The sequence below is a fragment of the Xiphophorus hellerii genome, chromosome 8 (assembly GCF_003331165.1).
Source record: "Xiphophorus hellerii strain 12219 chromosome 8, Xiphophorus_hellerii-4.1, whole genome shotgun sequence".
Classification (NCBI taxonomy): Eukaryota; Metazoa; Chordata; class Actinopteri; order Cyprinodontiformes; family Poeciliidae; genus Xiphophorus; species Xiphophorus hellerii.
Genome location: NC_045679.1, coordinates 5836383 through 5856646, shown reverse-complemented (window position 1 = coordinate 5856646; position 20264 = coordinate 5836383). Strand labels below are relative to the sequence as shown.

General features: G+C 38.3%; 1 protein-coding gene and 1 long non-coding RNA gene across 2 annotated transcripts in view; both read left to right on the top strand.

Annotated features, from left to right (window-relative positions):
• The window catches only part of LOC116724910 (NACHT, LRR and PYD domains-containing protein 9-like), a 93014-nt gene that overhangs the window by 14300 nt on the left and 58450 nt on the right, over nt 1-20264 (top strand). Inside the window, exon 3 of the mRNA XM_032570702.1 lies at nt 7360-7462. Within this exon, the coding sequence (XP_032426593.1) occupies nt 7395-7462 (68 nt within the window). The 5' untranslated portion in view covers nt 7360-7394. The remainder of the gene's footprint in view (nt 1-7359; nt 7463-20264) is intronic.
• Nucleotides 4632-7130, top strand: LOC116724629 (uncharacterized). Its single transcript, XR_004340181.1, has 7 exons — nt 4632-4676; nt 4866-4916; nt 5221-5263; nt 5335-5396; nt 6029-6040; nt 6121-6320; nt 7077-7130. It is a non-coding gene; the product is annotated as an uncharacterized LOC116724629 (long non-coding RNA).

Genomic DNA, 20264 nt, shown 5'->3' with positions numbered 1-20264 from the left:
ACAAGGTTGGATAAAAACATTGAGCTGAGCTTCTCATTCCTTAAAGAGTCATGAAGAAAGACTCACCCTGGAACTGCAGAAAAGAAGTTAGAAAGTTTAAAAATAGATGGAAAAAACTTTGTAAATATATTCTAACAAGTGATTTAATTATCTGTTTATTTTGTATCTTTTAATGTATAAAACTGTATAAAAAAGGTGTAAATGGTTAAAAATCTTCAGAATGAGCCAATTTTTAACCTGATTAATCATCACAATAATTCTTTGTTGGACCATCGCTACGCGGTACTGAGGAGGAAACTTTAAAAAAGTTTTAATGTAACTTTCTCTATGTCCTAACATGAGATAATCTGAGAGAACAAATGGAGTTCCTCTGCCTCCTCCCTGTGTTCTGCTGAATTACTCTACTGGGTCAGAAACAAGCCATCAGAACCAGAACAATTAGCCATGAGCCTGCAAGTATTGGACATGTTTTTGTCTAAATGAGGTGATTTTATGGCTCCATTTTGCCAGATCACATAGTAGCATTTCTACCTAAAGCCAAACATTAACAGCCAATCCATGTGATCGGTATCTGTGATCGGCAGTGATCGGACCTCATGGTGATCAGAACCGGCAGGAAAAACCCTGATGGGAGCGTCTCTACCCAGGAGTAATATGATGGTTTAGAAGTTCATTGAAATCTTTTCCGTTTTGAAAGAAGCTCACATTTGGGGAACTTGTGAATGATTACATTATTTATCATACTTGGTTCTGCTTAAAATAATTCAATTCAACTGAATTATTCTATTGTCATTATTGTTCTTACATTTGGGAGATTGAACATTTCTGTTTTTATTAAGTTTTTAAAATAAAACTTTTTGATTTTATGAGGATCTGTTTGAAATGTTTGTTACAAAGTTGATTACTGCATTAATATTTATGTGAATTAAATTGGTGTGTTTAATTTGTGTTTTTTGTAATGTACTGTTACTGGATGTAATACTATTTTTATTTTTTAAAGGATTTTGACCCGTTTACTGGCCGACATTTATTCTATAAATCATTTGGTGACCAATTAAAAAGTAAATGTATTGAACTAAAAATGGAATATCTAATTTCTGGAGCAGAAATATTAATCACTAATACAGTTTCCTCAAGTGACTGGAGTTTATTTATTTTTAACACAGTTTGATGAAATGGTGAAGAAAAATATAAGACAATTATAAATGGAACTGGTTCATTTTTGTGGAAAAACTGTCATAATTGTCAGAAAAATACAAAGAAAATTAAAAACTTTGTTTTAAACACCTTCAGTAAAATTTAACTTATAAAAAATGTTTAATAAATGATGGAAAATACTTTATTTTAAGATAAATCACGGTCGCACCACATGACATTTTTTAAGACCACAGCCGAATCATATTGATAAAAAAACTCTGAAAACATCTCATTTTAATTTTTAATTATAATTTCTGTGTGCACAACATTTCAAATGTTCTAATAATTGCAATGGATATACATATTTTTAAATGTTTAATTTCCCCTGATGGAAATCCTGATACGTCAACGACCCTGAAACAGACGTTCCTCCAAAATCTCAGTGATTTCCTTTTCTTTCAGTCTTGCATCCACATCAGCAGAAAGAGGTTTTGAAAGCACTGAAATATCATCAGTAGCAATAATTTCAGCATTTAAAAGCTCAAATCTGACTTCATCTAGTTGAGTATCAAGTCCTTGAATGGGAGGTTTTAGACTCCTGGGTAGTTTGAGCAGTGAATGTAACAAACAGCCATTGATAGAAAAAGCTGCTGTTCCTGTAAATGAAGTCAACATGACAGTTTGATTTGATATGTCAGCCTCCTCTCCATCAGTAGAAGAGGCTACTGATGGATCTGATGATCCAGAGCAGTGCTTGCTTCAGAGTCAATACATTTAATCAGGTGGGATTTTCCACTTCCTGCTCCACCGTTGACATAGAAGTAAAATGGATGAGGGTTCAAAGCACAGAAACACTGAATACACCAGTCTCTTACTGCAGTTTGGTGTCTCCATTGGTGGATTGATGGGAAAACTGAGAGCATCAATTTACTGGACTGAACTGGAGATTGATAAAACATGGAGTGGAGTTTTCTTCTGTGCATTTTTGTGCCATAAATGGATTGGAAACCAAATCTGGAAAGAGTTTGACTGGAAAATAAAAACCAGATTTAATAAAACTCCATTAAAAAGTTTCATTTCCAGGATTCCAACCACAGATAGATTTTGGAGGAATTTGTGGAATGGTCGGTCATCACACACGTCTTCTGGGACTGACCACAAATAAAGACCTTCTGGGAGGAAATGAAACAGGAGATTGAGGACATTCTAAGGACAGATCTCCCCATGGAGCCTCTTCTATTTCTGCTGGACATAAACACCAAGGATTTACTCACTAAAGATCAATGTTACATATTGTTGCACCTTCTGCTACTAGTAGCAAGAAAGACAATTACACTAAACTGGATTAAATCCTGTTCACCAACTGTTGCTGAGTGGAGAAAAACTGGAACATGACAACATGATGGAGCGTCTGACTGAACAACTAGACATGAAAATAGATCATTAAATATGAAGTTTAGAAAATAAATATTGGATTTGAAAATTAAATGTTTAGTTTGGAAAATACATTTTCACATTTTTTCTCTATGACATGATGAATAAACTAAAAATATTGTTCTTATTTAATTAAGAATAATTAATTAATATTTTTTTTACATACTTACCAGTTTTTAGTGTTTTTCTTTTATTTTTAAAGGTTAATCTTTTTTAAATATGTTTTGTACACCAATGTTAAATTTGTGGAAAGTCTAATATTTATTATAAACTAACAGCTGCCATCATAGGTGGGTTTAGAACCCAGATGTGATTCTCTAATGACGTATCACATATATGTCAATATATTGAAATATAGTTCAATATATTTTTAGTAAGTAACTGTGCAATAAACTACACAAGTAAGAGCAACAAAGTATTTGGTGAAATGGCTTTTATTAACTACTGTTTTACTGATCATAATGTGCAATGTAATATTACCCATTTATTTCAGCAGACATGAATAAAAATGAAGTTATGTGCACTGTTAGGTATTTTAAAACCAAAAATGAAAAATATTAATACAAGACAACAAATGAAGGTTTGAAGAAACCAAACATAAACATTTATCTGTGTATCATGTTTTATTTTTTATGGATTAAAATGTGATCTTCATTCAGTTAAGTTACTCGCATTAGGTTGCATATCAACAACATTTACTCAAGAGTTTTACATATGGAAAAATAGTCGTAATTTGTTTTTTGTCAAAAGTTACAGAGTAATTGAATAAATATTTAATTAGTTAATACCTGCCCTTGGCTGTTTGAGCAATATCACTTTTGCAGTTTCAAATCATTTTTTGCAGAATATATATTTGTTATGTGTAAGCCATTGTGACTTGTATAATTAATTGTTAAATCCTACAAAACAGTAACAATAATGTTAAAAAATCTACAGTGATTAATTTCAAACATGCCTTTTTTTCTACCAATCATTTGTATATTTCCTGACGTGTAATAACCTTTTTTTAATGTTAGTAGCTATTACGTTGTGTCCTCCCTCTATTTTGAGTGGGAACTAACCATGTCTCGTTTAAACTTATCTGCAAAGTATAAAGATGTTGTTTTTTAATTGTATTAATTTCTTTTTGTTCCTGCAGAATTCCATATATTCAGATGTGGCCTACCCTGGAGAGACACATCTCACTTTCATTGCCTGAACTGTTTTTCAGCCATTGACAGAAGGGACAGGTTTGTTAATCATTTGGTTAACCAGGCAATGACTTTCAATATGGTGTCCAGCTGTGCATCAGCCCAGCCACCTGTCCAGCCAGCAGCTACCAACAGGAAACAGGAAACAGTCATGTAGTCCACACCTGGTTTCCACCTCTTTCCCTTGACCCAGCACTACACCTACCAGTACATATTGTTGCTTTGGATGTCAGATTCACCACAATATATTAATTTTGTGATTTAATTGGAAGCTGCAGGCACAAGATCTGGACTGGGTTCTGATTCCTGTGTGGCGTCCTGGACATTGGACACTATGCGTTAGTACAATACTTATTTACATATTTACTGCATTTCTTGACACTTGTCTAATTCATTTATTACTCTGCGGTAGTGTTCATCATCAGTGTGACATATTTTTTCAGATTCTGAAACCTAAGCAAAGGGAGATTTTCTTCCTTGATTCTATCAGTGGCTTCACAGATGAAAACCACATCAAAACATTAAGGTTTTATAGGAACGAGTTTGAAAGTGGCATGTGTTCAGCATGTTGTTCCGTTGTTCCACGGAGGCAAAGGTTCAGCATTAATCTTCATATTTATGTAAGAGTAAATATCCAAATTGAATTTGTGGATAACGTTTTAATGCCTGAAATCCAATAGGACATACATTTTCTAAGCAGTCTTGTTTCTTTTTAAACAAGACGTGGGTTAAAACTGGACCATCAAGAGACCGTTCTGTCTCACATCTGTCTTTCATTCTCATACATGTTTATAATTTTTATGTTGTGAAATATACCCTTGCTAACTATTAACTTAAAAACTTTGTATCATCAGAGAAGTCTGTCTTCATATGTCATCTGGACCATGGACAGAATTTGTTGGCAATGATGTTAAGGTGAGATGTTCTGATGGGACACTTGTGGTTCTTTAGAGCTACAAGATGCTTATTTCCAACCATTCCTGCTTTAAATGTTTATAATCAATACTGTGGGTAAGGCTGTTGTCCTTTACCTCAATCTGATTGTTATAGTAATGACACATTAATTTTCTTCCCCCTTCTTGAATTTTCTCTTAAACACCACAGGGATTGCCTAAACAAGGACTGTCCAACAACTGTGTAATGTTTGTAGTGATGGTAACATCCGCCTCCACCCACCATATTGTTGTATGGTTTGTATAGACCAGGGGTGGGCAACTCCAGGCCTCGAGGGCCGGTCTCCTGCAACTTTTAGATGCATCTCTACTTCAACACACCTGAGTCAAATAATGAGGTCATTAGCAGGACTCTGGAGAACTTGACTGCACTTAGGAGGTGATTCAGTTATTGGATTCAAGTGTGTTGGACCAGGGAGATTTCTAAGATTTGCAGGACACCGGCCCTCGAGGACCAGGATTGCCCACCCCTGGTATAGACGTAATAATCACATTTTTCTCAACAGTATGCACTACTTTGTGATGGGAGCATCATTTGATTTCAGCGAGGTAAGGAAACAGATGAGAGTCTCTGCTTTCTGTTGGAGATTTCATTAAATGTGAAGCTGTGACGTCCACAGAATGATATGATGACAATACGAAGATGGTGGTCTCTCACTCTCTGGAGAAACTTCCCTGTGAAGTAAGAACAATAATGGTGCACTGTACCACGTCATGTTACACATATGGCAGATTTTTAAAGAAAACCTTCAATTTGTCCTTTTAAAACAGGGGCCCCCAAAGTCGGCCCTCGAGGGCCGGCATCCTGCACGTTTTAGTTCTCTCCCTGGTGGAACCAACAACCTTTTCAGCGTGTCAGTTTTCTTCTTAGGCCGTCTAACGAGCCGTCATTGGATCCAGGTGCATCAAACTAGGGAGAATTAAAACATGCAGGATGCCGGCCCTCCAGGACCGACTTTTGGGCCCCTGGTCTGACTGAACAACTAGACATGAAAAAAGATAATTAAATATGTAGTTTTGAAAATAAATACTGAATTTGAAAATTGAATGTTTAGTTTGTAAAATACATTTTTAGTTTGCAAAAGAAATATTTATTTAGAAGCTAAATATTTAGCTAAATTTTTATTTTCAAAAATGTTGTTTTCAAAGTAAATATTTAGCTTTTGAATTAAATATTTAGTTTAGAATGAACGTATGGATGACATGGTGAAAATATTAATTTGAAAAATGCATTTTCATATTTTTTCTCTATGACATGATGAATAAACTAAAATACTGTTCTTCATTTTTTGTTACTATCAATCATCACTACAGTCATGATCAAAAGTAAGTACACCCTCATTTTTATCAGAACTTCTCTCCTTCCTCATGAAGATTTTATCAACCTGCCTCTGATTTCACCTCAGAGCTTCTACTTCCTGGTTCTGTTGCTCTGAAGGAAAAAACTACAAACCAGGTGGATTGTGACGTCATCAGTTACGCAACATCCGTCACATTTACTTTCGGTTTGAATTTACCTGTTCAGGTGCGGCTTCAGTTCGTTAGTTGGGTCTCAGTCTGTTGTTTAAATTTTCTTCTTTAACTCTTTGGATCGTTTGAACAAACTGTAAGTTTGATTTGTTTATTTCTTGAATTTTTTCATCACTTTAACTTTTTCCTGATTGTTTCTAATCTCTGATGTTTGGAGAAAAGTTTCACTTCTGATTTCAGCTGAAACTTTAATATCTCTGCTGTTTGAAGGCTAATCTACAGGATTATTAGATTATTGATGAACTGGAATCAAACAACATGATGAACAGCTGATGTTTCACTGTTTTCTTCTCCGAACTTATTCATGTTTTTATTTCCTGATACCAAACTCTAGTTTAGTTTAGTTTAGTTTAGTTTAGTTTATTTCAGACAAACCTTTCACCGACAGTGTAAACGACACAAAGTACATAATATATTTCTTTTAAAAAGAAAAAACAATTAACGTCAGAAACAGTTTCCTGTTGCTTCCTTTCAAAATAAAATATTATTAAAATGGGTTTGATTCAGTCAGATGATTAAATAGTTCATCTTTAATGGAGCCAATAATCTACTTGTAGAAATTAATAACTGTGAACTATAAGACTTGTTCAGGTTGAATCAGTGAATGTAAATGTTGCTCCATGTCTCCATCTAGTGGACTGATAGTAGAAGTGCAGCAGCTGATGGCAGCTTCCTCTGCCTCTCTGCTGTCTGACTGCATTCACCTGACACTGATATGAAGCAGAGAAGAAGAGCCAATCAGAGGAGGAGCAGCTGATCTTTTTCCAGCTCTAATGATGTAAAGGATGATCAGAGTTGATGTGCAGATGAATGATGTGTGTTTCCTCTGCAGGTGAAGGTAGAAAGTGTGTGTGAGCTGATGTGAATTCAGCAGCATGGATCAGTGTGAGGACAGAGAGGAGGGAGTCCCTCCCTCTAAAACCACTCTGTGTGGGGAAGATGAGAGCCAGAGCAAAGGTCAGAGGTGAGGTCACCATCTCTAACTGTCCACAGCCCTTTTCACACAGCGTTCACTATATCAGGCCAGAACAGACGTGGTGATGAAGCTGCTGCTGCTCCTCTTTGCTGATTAAGTTTTAATCATCATGTTTCTGTCAGGATCCATCAAAGACTCAAACCAGAACCAGAACCAGAACCCAGCTGTGTGTCCATGAAGAGTGACAGGTCAAAGGATCATCTCATTGACTTTAAATCTCCTGGATCTCCACCATCAGAGAGGTGAGCTGTTTCTAACTGCTGTAATTGTTCAGTTTATATCTGTTATTGTGGCCATGTGATGATAACAAGTTCTGTTGGGTTCTGTTGTCATGAAAACATTAGAATGAATTTCAGGTTATTTTTTGTTCATATGCATTACATAAATAACATTGATGTCTCCATAATGACATGATACCATGGAGACAGTAGAGTCCAAATGAATTGTTGCTACTGCAAAATTATTTAAATAACTTGAGTATTAATCAGGTCCATTTAGATCAACAATCTTTACCCAGAGGTTCTACACGTCCATCTAGTTTACAGAAGTCTTAAAATTCGGTCTGATGTTTCCCTGAGATCAATTTAACCATCATTCAGCTAATGACACTGCCCCCTACTGGCCAGTTATTGACACCATACATGAGCAATTATTGCTGATGAATCCCGGAAAAAATTAACCAGAATAAACTCACTTTTAAACCAGGACACAATTCCATAAACTATTATGTTGACATGACCTTTGAATAACAAACATTTAATTGCATTTTATTCTGTTTTGCATCAACTTATTTTTTTCAAAACAAATTTATTCATTTATTTTGTACAATTTTAAAATTAAGACAAAACAGTTTCTATGAATTAATTTCATGATTATAATTACATCTCCGTGTTTCAAACATCATCCAATATGATGCAGTTAAACTAAATAAATTATCTTGTAGATGTGATTGAGCAGTGGGCTTCAGTGTCTCTAACGGACCATCTGGTTCTGATTGAAGCTCCATCAGATCCTCCTTGGATGGTCAGAGTGGAAATGATTCCTGGTTCTTCTCCATGTCAGAGCTCAACACTAAAATCACCAAACTTCTCTCAGTCATTTCAAACCAACATGTTGGTCTCAGAAACAAATCTTTCTGCTCTTTAAAGAAGGCTGGACATTATTCAGGAGGATCAATGATCAGGAACATGTTGGAGGATTGGACCGGTTCTGATAGGAATCATTTAGAACATCAAGTTGATGATCTGTCTGGTTCTGTTGTGTCTCACAGCTCTTTATTTTACAAACGGTCACAATAAAATTAATCTTTAAAACACAACTCCACATAAAGTTTTTAGAGTTTTTTTTACCAGGTTCCATCAGAGTTTCACACAAGAAGAAGAACCAGAACCCAGCTGTGTGTCCTTTAAAAGCAACAATTTAATGAATCATAAGATTGACTTGAAATGTCCTGGACCGCCATCATCAGAGAGGTGCACCGTTACTAATTGTTGTAACTGTAGAAATAGAACCAGTAAGAACTCAGATGTTCCCAGTTATATTTACTGAGAGGTTTGATCCATTATCTACAAAAATCAGATGCTCTGTTCTATTGAAATCACCATCTTATTTTCATATCTGGGGTGTTGATGATGTTCTTCTGCTTCCTGGCTCCATGTAAGACTGTGGAAGACATTTCCATGACCTCCTCCATGTCCACATCACCTCAGATCTGTTCATAGGAACCTGATGGATGTCCCACACTGTCCTGAAGATCTGTGTGGACAGAGCCTTCATTTCCACTGTCCCCAACCTCTGGGAAACTGTCTCCACCAGCATCAGGTCTGCTGACAGTGTGGACTGTTAGAAGTCCACTTTCAGTACCAACTTTTTGAAATGTCTACTGGGTGTTTCTGGTGTTACTGGTCTCCATTGTTGTAGTTAATCTTCCTCCTAACTTCTTTGTATTATTTTTATGTGATGCTCTGTTTTTCTGCTATATGGAATTTTAATGTCAAACTCTTGGTGATTCCATCTGTGAATACTGATGAATGAATATTTTTTGACTTCCTAATTGTTCCTGGTTCCTCCACAGAGTGGACCAGCAGAGCTCAGAGGTTCCCAGTTGTCCGTCTGCCCAGCAGAAACAAACAGAGCTTCATGCTGTGTTTGACTCCATATTTATGGTCTGTATGTGAACAAGAACTACTTTTCCATGAGTTCTGTTCAAAGTCATCTTCATGCTGCACTTTGTAGACCAGAAGACTGTCAGTCTGTCCAACATCCATCTGGTGTTTGGCTTATGATGTTTCCTTCTTCTATTATTCTGTTCCAGCTGCTGGAGGACAATATTGTCACTTTTGTGAAGAAAGAAGTGAAGAAGATCCAGAAAGATCTGAGTCCAGATTACCCAGAACATTCAGAGAGTCAGAGAGATGATGAGGTGTTGGAAGGTGATGATGAAGAACAGAGGAGGAGCAGCAGAGAGGCAGTGATGAAGATCACACTGAACTTCCTGAGGAGGATGAAGCAGGAGGAGCTGGCTGACTGTCTGGAGAGCAGTAAGAGGATTTCTTCAAAGATTTGAAATGATAGATAAATTACACATTTACTGAAATTTGAAGAGATGGAATCACAAAACATCTTCAGAAGTGATGTAATCAAATTCAAAAAATGATTTTTTTCATATCTGATTATCGTTATTGTGTTAATTTAGAACATCTTGCTGCAGTTTGTCAACATCAATTTAAATCTGGTCTGAAGAAGAAGTTCCAGTCTGTGTTTGAGGGGATTGCTAAAGCAGGAAGTCCAACCCTTCTGAACCAGATCTACACAGAGCTCTACATCACAGAGGGAGGAACTGGAGAGGTCAATGATGAACATGAGGTCAGACAGATTGAAACAGCATCCAGGAGTAAAAACAGACCAGAAACAACAGTCAGACAAGAAGACATCTTTAAAGTCCCACCTGGAAGAGATCAACCAATCAGAACAGTGATGACAAAGGGAGTGGCTGGCATTGGGAAAACAGTCCTAACACAGAAGTTCACTCTGGACTGGGCTGAAGACAAAGCCCACCAGAACATCCAGTTCATATTTCCATTCGCGTTCAGAGAGCTGAATGTGCTGAAAGAGAAAAAGTTCACCTTGGTGGAACTTGTTCATCACTTCTTTAGTGAAACCAAAGAAATCTGCAGCTTTGAACACTTCCAGGTTCTGTTCATCTTTGATGGTCTGGATGAGAGTCGACTTCCTCTGGACTTCCTCAACAAGGAGATCCTGACTGATGCTACAGAGTCCACCTCAGTGGATGTTCTGCTGACAAACCTCATCAGGGGGAAACTGCTTCCCTCTGCTCTCCTCTGGATAACCACACGACCTGCAGCAGCCAATCAGATCCCTCCTCAGTGTGTTGGCATGGTAACAGAGGTCAGAGGGTTCAACGACCCACAGAAGGAGGAGTACTTCAGGAAGAGATTCAGAGATAAGGAGCAGGCCAGCAGGATCATCTCCCACATGAAGACATCACGAAGCCTCCACATCATGTGCCACATCCCAGTCTTCTGCTGGATTACTGCTACAGTTCTGGAGGATGTGTTGGAGACCAGAGAGGGAGGAGAGCTGCCCAGAACCCTGACTGAGATGTACATCCACTTCCTGGTGGTTCAGACCAAAGTGAAGAAGGTCAAGTATGATGGAGGAACTGAAACAGATCCACACTGGAGTCCAGAGAGCAGGAAGATGATTGAGTCTCTGGGAAAACTGGCTTTTGATCAGTTGCAGAAAGGAAACCTGATCTTCTATGAATCAGACCTGACAGAGTGTGGCATCGATATCAGAGCAGCCTCAGTGTACTCAGGAGTGTTCACACAGATCTTTAAAGAGGAGAGAGGTCTGTACCAAGACAAGGTGTTCTGCTTCGTCCATCTGAGTGTTCAGGAGTTTCTGGCTGCTCTTCATGTTCATCTGACCTTCATCAACTCTGGTTCTGACGTGATGAAAGAAACTCAAATATCTAAGGAATCTTCATTACTTAATAAATCTGACCTAAAGTCTCTCCATCAGAGAGCTGTTGACCAGGCCTTACAGAGTCCAAATGGACACCTGGACTTGTTCCTCCGCTTCCTCCTGGGACTTTCACTGCAGACCAATGAGAGACTCCTACAAGGTCTGCTGACAGAGACAGGAAGTAGCTCACAGACCAATCAGGAAACAGTTCAGTACATCAAGGAGAAGATCAATGAGAATGTGTCTGCAGAGAAAAGCATCAATCTGTTCCACTGTCTGAATGAACTGAATGATCGTTCTCTAGTGGAGGAGATCCAACAGTCTCTGAGTTCAGGAAGTCTCTCCACAGATAAACTGTCTCCTGCTCAGTGGTCAGCTCTGGGTTTCATCTTAGTGTCATCAGGAAAAGATCTGGATGTGTTTGACCTGAAGAAATACTCTGCTTCAGAGGAGGCTCTTCTGAGGCTGCTGCCAGTGGTTAAAGCCTCCAACAAAGCTCTGTAAGGAAACAGATTGTTACTGTATTTTTTATAGATAGGAATCTGCTAATTATGAGGTAAATATTCATGTTGCAGTTTATATATTGGTGCATTGTCTCTTCATTGGGGGTGTTGCTCAAAAAATAAACAGACTTCTTTCAGCAGCTGGAAATAGTGTTACATATTAAAGCAGTAAAACTTCTCCAGTGTTAAAATTGAAATTAGATTAATATAGTTAATTATGAAAATTTACAGTGCTATTTCCAACCTCCTTGTTACCTGTAGTTCAGTCCTTTAAGGCTGGAGGTCCAACTATAGAATGAACCAGTTCACAACAAATGCAAAGGTTGTGTAAAATAAGATAGTTCCTTCTCTGTCCAATAAGAACATTGTTGATTTGAAAGAACATAAATTTTGAGGAGTTGTTTAATAACAGATTTTTCTCCCTGTCTCCTCAGACTGAGTGGCTGTAACCTCTCAGAGAGAAGCTGTGAAGCTCTGTCCTCAGTTCTCAGCTCCCAGTCCTCCAGTCTCAGAGAACTGGACCTGAGTAACAACAACCTGCAGGATTCAGGAGTGAAGCTTCTCTCTGCTGGACTGAAGAGTCCAAACTGCAACCTGGAAACTCTCAGGTAAAATTTTCTCGATGCTAGTTATTTCTATCCACTAGCTGCTAGCAGAGATTGAAAAAAGTATTTGACCACCCATTTAAATGATTGTAATCAGGTGTTCCAATAACTTCCATGGCCACAGGTATATGAAATTAAGCACTTAGGCATGTAGACTGTTTTTACAAACATTTGTGAAAGAATGTGTTGCTCTCAGAAACTTAGACTTAGACTTAGACTGACTTTATTGTCATTTTGCATGCACAGGGTGTATGCAGAACGAAATTTCGTTGCATACGGCTCAGGACAATGTTTTGAGCTTTCAATTGTGAGGTTACTCCAGAATAAAATAAAATACAGTATAAAATATGAATATAAAATATAAAATATAAAGTGCAGGAGTGACAGTAAAATATAAGTTATTTAGCTCTGTACATGTGCAAGGTATAAAGTGGAGACCAGTTTTTAAGTGCAGTCCAGTTAAGAGTTCAGCAGTCTGATGGCAAGTGGGAAAAAGCTGTTTCGGAACCTGGTGGACCTGCACCGGACGCTGCGGAACCTCTTTCCAGAGGGCAGCAGGGAGAACAGTCCATGGTGGGGGTGTGAGGGGTCACTGACGATGTTTCGGCCTCGGGACACGCAGCGCTGGGATGAAATGTCCTGGATGGAGGGAAGTTGAAAAAAGTATTTGACCAAACTCAGTGAATTCCAGAGTGGAACTGTGATAGGATGTGCAACAAGTGGGTTTTTATGTCCTGGACAACTGAGAACCTATAAATATGTAGAAATTGAATATTTGGGAAGTATCATAACTTAAACTTAAGGCTGAGCACCAGAGTTGCCTAGAAAAATGTTCAGAATTTATTTTGTGGTTTTAAAAACCTCTACATTGAAGATGATGAGAGCAAAACATAATTGAAATATTAGCAACATTCGACAGAAAAAGGAGCTAAGTCTATGAAAGCAATATAGCCAGTTTTGCTACTTTTGATTTAAGGCATAATAATGCAGGTTATATTGATTCAGCTGAAGTAATGAAATTAACAAAATGCGATCTGATTTTTGTTAGTGTGTTTTTTCCTATTGAGCAGCGAAAGTAAATAAAATGTGTTACAGTGAATCCTCGTTTTTCGCCCAGGTTACGTTCCAAAAAGAAACCGTAATAGGCGAAATCCGCGGATAGTAACCTTTATTTTTATTACAATTATTATACAATGAAATACTCCATAATACATTGAAACCAAAGAACAAAACCTTTTTACAGGCCCACACATTTGTTTAACAAATAAAAAGTAATGTATAAACATTTTTTTTTACTTTTACAAATAACTACTGTACTGTAAAATAATAATTTTAATATGAACTGAAAGCGGATTCCTGTGCCCGAATGCGGAGATCAGCGCCGCCCCACCGCAACCTGAGTTATTGGATTAGAACGGGAGAAAATAAAAAATGATTATGATAAAAAACAAAACAAAGTACAGTAGGACAAATAGTGACTCTCGTGTATTTCACTGCTCTTCTGACTGAGCCGCTGCATCCTGACTCCGCTCTGTAGCGAGGTTTTCTTCTTCTAAAGCCCGCGGTGCAGGTGTGTTTTTTCGAGAGAAGAACATAGTTATCTAGTTGTTGTCGCTCTTTTTTCTTCTGGGCAAAAAGATTCTTATAAACTGACATGCCACCATCGATTATGTTAAATATAGCAAGCTGTTTTAAGTATTACGTGTACATATTAAACCGCATCGTTGTTGACACACAGGTAGAGAAGAAGTGGAGAGACTGTTTAGCCAATCAGAGTGCAGAACACAAAACACGATGCAAAGCGAGACCGCGAAAGGTGAACCGCGAAATAGCGAAGGTTCACTGTACATGTCTTTTGCTTTAAGTATTTACTGACTGGAGGGTTTTTGTTTGTGCTGCAGAGCCACAGCTAACAGCTAGCTCCTCACTTCAGCGGCTCTAACGGAGCCTGTGCCGTTCAGCTGCTGTTGCTCCTCCTACACTTTGGACTGAACCATTGTTCTAAGAAAGGTGGGGGGGTTCCTTAAAATTAATTCTTGTTCTTTTCTTAGATAAATGGCAGATTTACTTCTTTCTTTGTTTCTATTACATTTTTATATTGATATTGTTTAAATACAAAGGTTTGAAATTGAAATTGAAATTTTATTCGAACATGATACAAATATAAAAATAAAATAATGCACAGTAACAAGAAGTGCATAAAAAAGAAGAGAAAAATACAGATTTTTTGTTTCAGTTAACATATCATGCTCAAAATGGGGTAGGAAGAAGTGAGAACTTATAAACTCCTACCCCCTAAACACTTGAAACTTTAGAGTCCTACTGTCATTAAAAAAATCAAAATCAAAATGGCAGTCAGAAATAACAGTTACTAATATTTACCTATACATTTTCCCATTTTATGCTGGTTTGTCTTTCTAAACCCTTACACCAAGTTGTTATCTGCAATACACACCTTATTGCTTTCTGTCACCCGTATGTGTATCTATTGAAAATTACCTCCTTGTACTTTCTTTTGAATTGTGTTAAGCTATTACTTTGTTTTAAATCTTCATGTAACTTGTTCCATAACTTTACACCTTTAATTGAAATACAGAAGCTTTTTCTTGTTGTTCTAAAATTGCGGATCTTGAAGTTTGAGTGACCCCTTAAGTTATACCCCCCTTCTCTTTCAGAAAACGTGCTCTGTATGTGCTCAGGTAACAACTTTTTAGATACTTTGAACATAAATTGAGCCATTTTAAATTCTACAAGCTCCTCAAATTTGAGAATTCTGGATATTATGAAGTGCGGGTTTGTATGCTCATAATAACCGACATTATGGATGATTCTAATGGCTCGTTTCTGTAGGACAGTTACCGGTTTCTTTCATGATTTATTTGGGGGGACAAATCCAAGATTGGGGGGGTCCGGACCCCCCGACCCACCTGGGATTTACGCCCATGTCCATACAGGTCAGCCTGTGTCCAGTTTGAGTGAAAAGAGGTGCAGGTGATCCAGGCTTCAGAGATCAAGCAGTGGCAGCACGAGGCAACATGTAGAGGCACCAGCTGTGTGATTGGTCCACTCTCCTGGTTTTAAATGCATCAACTATAAACCTATCTATAGAAATAAATCTGCTCCACCAGGCCAGTGAAACGATCAGAGCAACAAAGACTCTTGCAATCCAGCTTTGTAAGAAAAAAGAGCATTATTGCAGATCCTTCCTCCCAGGAGTTGTTAGACTTTCTAACCAGAACTGCTCCCAAAAACTCTTACATATGATTATAAATTGCTCTACTCAGCTGCACATTATTTCAAACTGATTATGCTGTTTTTATTAAATGTACAGCATTATTATCCCTCTATCGTAAATGTGTCCTTACTCTACAGCCTCCTATTATTTTTTATTTTTACTTTTTCTTCAATGTTTTATTTTTCCATTTACCTTAAACTTGTTGCTGGTAAACCTGAACTCCCTGCTGTGGAAAAATGAAGGATGTTTCTATTCTGATCCGTTCTATAAGTGACAAATGTTGATTTTTATTACTTATTTAACGGAATTAGACTTTTATTACTATTTCATTTTAGTTACAATTTAATTTATTGACTTTTTTCCTCTTGTGAAAATGATCAGTTCAGACCTTGGGTTCTACCTCAATGTTCTCATCATGTGATGAATTGTGTGTCTGCAGCTTATCAGGCTGTTTGGTCTCAGAGGAAGGCTGTGCTTCTCTGGCCTCAGCTCTGACCTCCAACCCCTCCCATCTGAAAGAGTTGGACCTGAGCTACAATCATCCAGGAGACTCAGGAGTGAAGCTGCTGTCGGCTGGACTGAAGGATCCACACTGGAGACTGGAAGCTCTCAGGTATGGAGGAACCTGCTGCAGGAGCAGAGAAGGTCTGATAGAGGAGGAAGAGGGAGAAATGTCTTTAGTCAGTCTGCTGGGAAACATTTAGCTTGAAGCTAAATAGTTAGCTTGTTGCTCAAAGGAACAGCTTTTGTCAGTTGCTGCTCAGTTTTCCATCTCTGTATCCAAGCAGTTAAAAAGGGAAAGATGAAATCTGAGATTCTCTCTGCTTTGCTTGAAGCTGGTGTTTTCCCTCAAACCAGCTCTGATGCTGTTATTCAGCCTAGATTTCCACTGGACTCTTTCTGTTAAAACTGACACTGGATTCATTTAGTTCATGGTGGATTGTAATATTTCTCTTGCCAGCCTCCTTGTTGTCTGTTGTTCAATCCTTCAAGACAGGAGAACCATCTACAAAATGATCCAGTTCACAATAAAAGTCAACATAAAAATATGTGAAGTTAAAAGTCCTTTCAATCTTTCCAAGAAGAAAATTCTTGACTGGAAATAAAGAAATAAATATTTCTGATTTGCTGAATAACAGATTTTTCTCTCTGTCTCCTCAGACTGAGTGGCTGTAACCTCTCAGAGAGAAGCTGTGAAGCTCTGTCCTCAGTTCTCAGCTCCCAGTCCTCCAGTCTCAGAGAACTGGACCTGAGTAACAACAACCTGCAGGATTCAGGAGTGAAGCTTCTCTCTGCTGGACTGAAGAGTCCAAACTGCAACCTGGAAACTCTCAGGTAAAATGTTCTCAATCCTGGTGAAACCAGATTTCTGTCCATTATATTCTGTCAGTTATGATGCAAATGTTTTTTTCAATAATAGAGTAAAATAATAATAGATGTTTTACTGTGAGATGGGTAACCATGCTAAGTCTCCACACACAAACATGGCTGGTTTTCCTTTACTGCAGCCTGAATGAACCAAGAAGAGAAATATTTAGAAAGGTTGGGTTCAGGCTAACATTGATAGTGTAGCTCTGGATACTTGACAGATTGATGCATCCTGGTACACAAGGAGCATTATTGCAGATCCTTCCTCCCAGCAGTTGTTAGACTTCCTAATCCATTGTACATGTGACTGTTGTTGATTTTGATTACCTACAGAACTGGAAGCTCTCAGGTATGGAGGAACCTGCTGCAGGAGCAGAGAAGGTCTGATAGAGGAGGAAGAGGGAGAAATGTCTTTAGTCAGTCTGCTGGGAAACATTTAGTTTGAAGCTAAAAATTTATTATGCTAATTCAGTATTTGGCTTGTATTTATTACAGTTAAATTATAAATATTGCTAGTAATTTTGGCTAGGTAACGTTTGAAAACTACATCCAATTAGAAACTGTAGGAATCTTTCACATGGTGCTGTATGAACCTGGGAAACCGACCCATCTACTGGAACCACAATGACATGGTAGTCAGAGCAGCAGGGGGCCAAATATAGCTCCATGTGGAACCAAGAGGTTGGAGAGAGAAAATCAGTTTGAAACTGTTTCCTATCAGAGTTCAGTTTGTCTCTCTGTCTTCACAAACCAGGAGCATCATGGGCTGGGCGGGGCTTCCACTGATGGATCTACTGAGAAAATACAAGAAGCTGATTGGCTGATGGACAGGAAGTTAGACTGTTCAGATAAATTACAATAACAGATATTATTGGCATTGAAGAGATATGGCTGAGAGCAATTATAGATTCTAGAATAAGTGGAAATGTTTCAGTAACAGGAAGAGGATGAGCAACATGTTAAAATAATCATCTATATTCAGAGAAACAAGTAGAGGAATTTATCTAGAATATATATAATATAAAGTCAGAACCTTCTTGAAATTCACTGTTATACAGACCACAAGAGATCTTTTAAACTAAACAGTCATTAATATCTAAAATAACCCTTTGAAGAATTTGAATTAATTTGAGTCACAAGAAGATTTTATTTCCTTTTGGGATCAATAAGCTGTTTTTTAATTTGAATTTAAGTATAACAGGAGAAAGAATAATAAATAATTAGAAATGAAAGAAGAGATAACTATTATGAACGTTAGATTAGAATCATTGGACTCTTTCTGTTAAAACTGACATGGATTAATTTAGTTCATAGAGGAATTTAATATTTCTCTTGCCAGCCTCCTTGTTGCCTTTAGTTCAGTCCTTCATGGCTGGAGGCCCATCTATAGACTGAACCAGTTCACAACAAAAGGCAACATAATTATATATAAAACAGTCCCTTAAATCAGTAAAGAGGAACATTGTTGACTGGAAAAAAGACACATTTTGAAGAATTGTTTAATAACAGATTTTTCTCTCTGTCTCCTCAGACTGAGTAGCTGTAACCTCTCAGAGAGAAGCTGTGAAGCTCTGTCCTCAGTTCTCAGCTCCCAGTCCTCCAGTCTCAGAGAACTGGACCTGAGTAACAACAACCTGCAGGATTCAGGAGTGAAGCTTCTCTCTGCTGGACTGAAGAGTCCAAACTGCAACCTGGAAACTCTCAGGTAACTCTGGGCACTTGACAAATTGCTGCATCTTAGGAGCAAAAAGAAACATTATTACAGATCCCAGCAGTTGCTTGGCTTTCTTATTTATTCCACATGTTGCAAATCCATCCATCCATCCATCCATCCACCAGCGATCAGTTCAGACCTTGGGTTCTACCTCAATGTTCTCATTTTCTCATCATGTGATGAATTGTGTGTCTGCAGCTTATCAGGCTGTTTGGTCTCAGAGGAAGGCTGTGCTTCTCTGGCCTCAGCTCTGACCTCCAACCCCTCCCATCTGAAAGAGTTGGACCTGAGCTACAATCATCCAGGAGACTCAGGAGTGAAGCTGCTGTCGGCTGGACTGAAGGATCCACACTGGAGACTGGAAGCTCTCAGGTATGGAGGAACCTGCTGCAGGAGCAGAGAAGGTCTGATAGAGGAGGAAGAGGGAGAAATGTCTTTAGTCAGTCTGCTGGGAAACATTTAGTTTGAAGCTAAATAGTTAGCTTGTTGCTCAAAGGAACAGCTTTTGTCAATTGCTGCTCAGTTTTCCATCTCTGTATCCAAGCAGTTAAAAAGGGAAAGATGAAATCTGAGATTCTCTCTGCTTTGCTTGAAGCTGGTGTTTTCCCTCAAACCAGCTCTGATGCTGTTATTCAGCCTAGATTTCCACTGGACTCTTTCTGTTAAAACTGACACTGGATTCATTTAGTTCGGCGTTTCCCAACTCCGGTCCTCAGGCCTCCCTGCTCTGCATGTTTTAGATGTGCCTCTATTCCAGAGCAGCTGATTCATATGATTGCATGACCATCAAGTGCTGCCGAAACCTGTTGATCACCCATATATTCAATCCAGGTGTGTAGCAGAAGGGAAACACCTAAAACATGCAGGGCAGGGAGGCCTGAGGACCGGAATTGGGAAACACTGATTTAGTTCATGGTGGATTGTAATATTTCTCTTGCCAGCCTCCTTGTTGTCTGTTGTTCAATCTTTCAACACAGGAGAACCATCTACAAAATGATCCAGTTCACAATGAAAGTCAACATAAAAATATGTGAAGTAAAAAGTCCTTTCAATCTTTCCAAGAAGAAAATTCTTGACTGGAAATGAAGAAATAAATATTTCTGATTTGCTGAATAACAGATTTTTCTCTCTGTCTCCTCAGACTGAGTGGCTGTAACCTCTCAGAGAGAAGCTGTGAAGCTCTGTCCTCAGTTCTCAGCTCCCAGTCCTCCAGTCTCAGAGAACTGGACCTGAGTAACAACAACCTGCAGGATTCAGGAGTGAAGCTTCTCTCTGCTGGACTGAAGAGTCCAAACTGCAACCTGGAAACTCTCAGGTAACTCTGGGCACTTGACAAATTGCTGCATCTTAGGAGCAAAACGAAACATTATTACAGATCCCAGCAGTTGCTTGGCTTTCTTATTTATTCCACATGTTACAAATCCATCCATCCATCCATCCATCCATCCATCCATCCATCCATCCATCAGTTCAGACCTTGGGTTCTACCTCAATGTTCTCATATTCTCATCATGTGATGAATTGTGTGTCTGCAGCTTATCAGGCTGTTTGGTCTCAGAGGAAGGCTGTGCTTCTCTGGCCTCAGCTCTGACCTCCAACCCCTCCCATCTGAAAGAGTTGGACCTGAGCTAC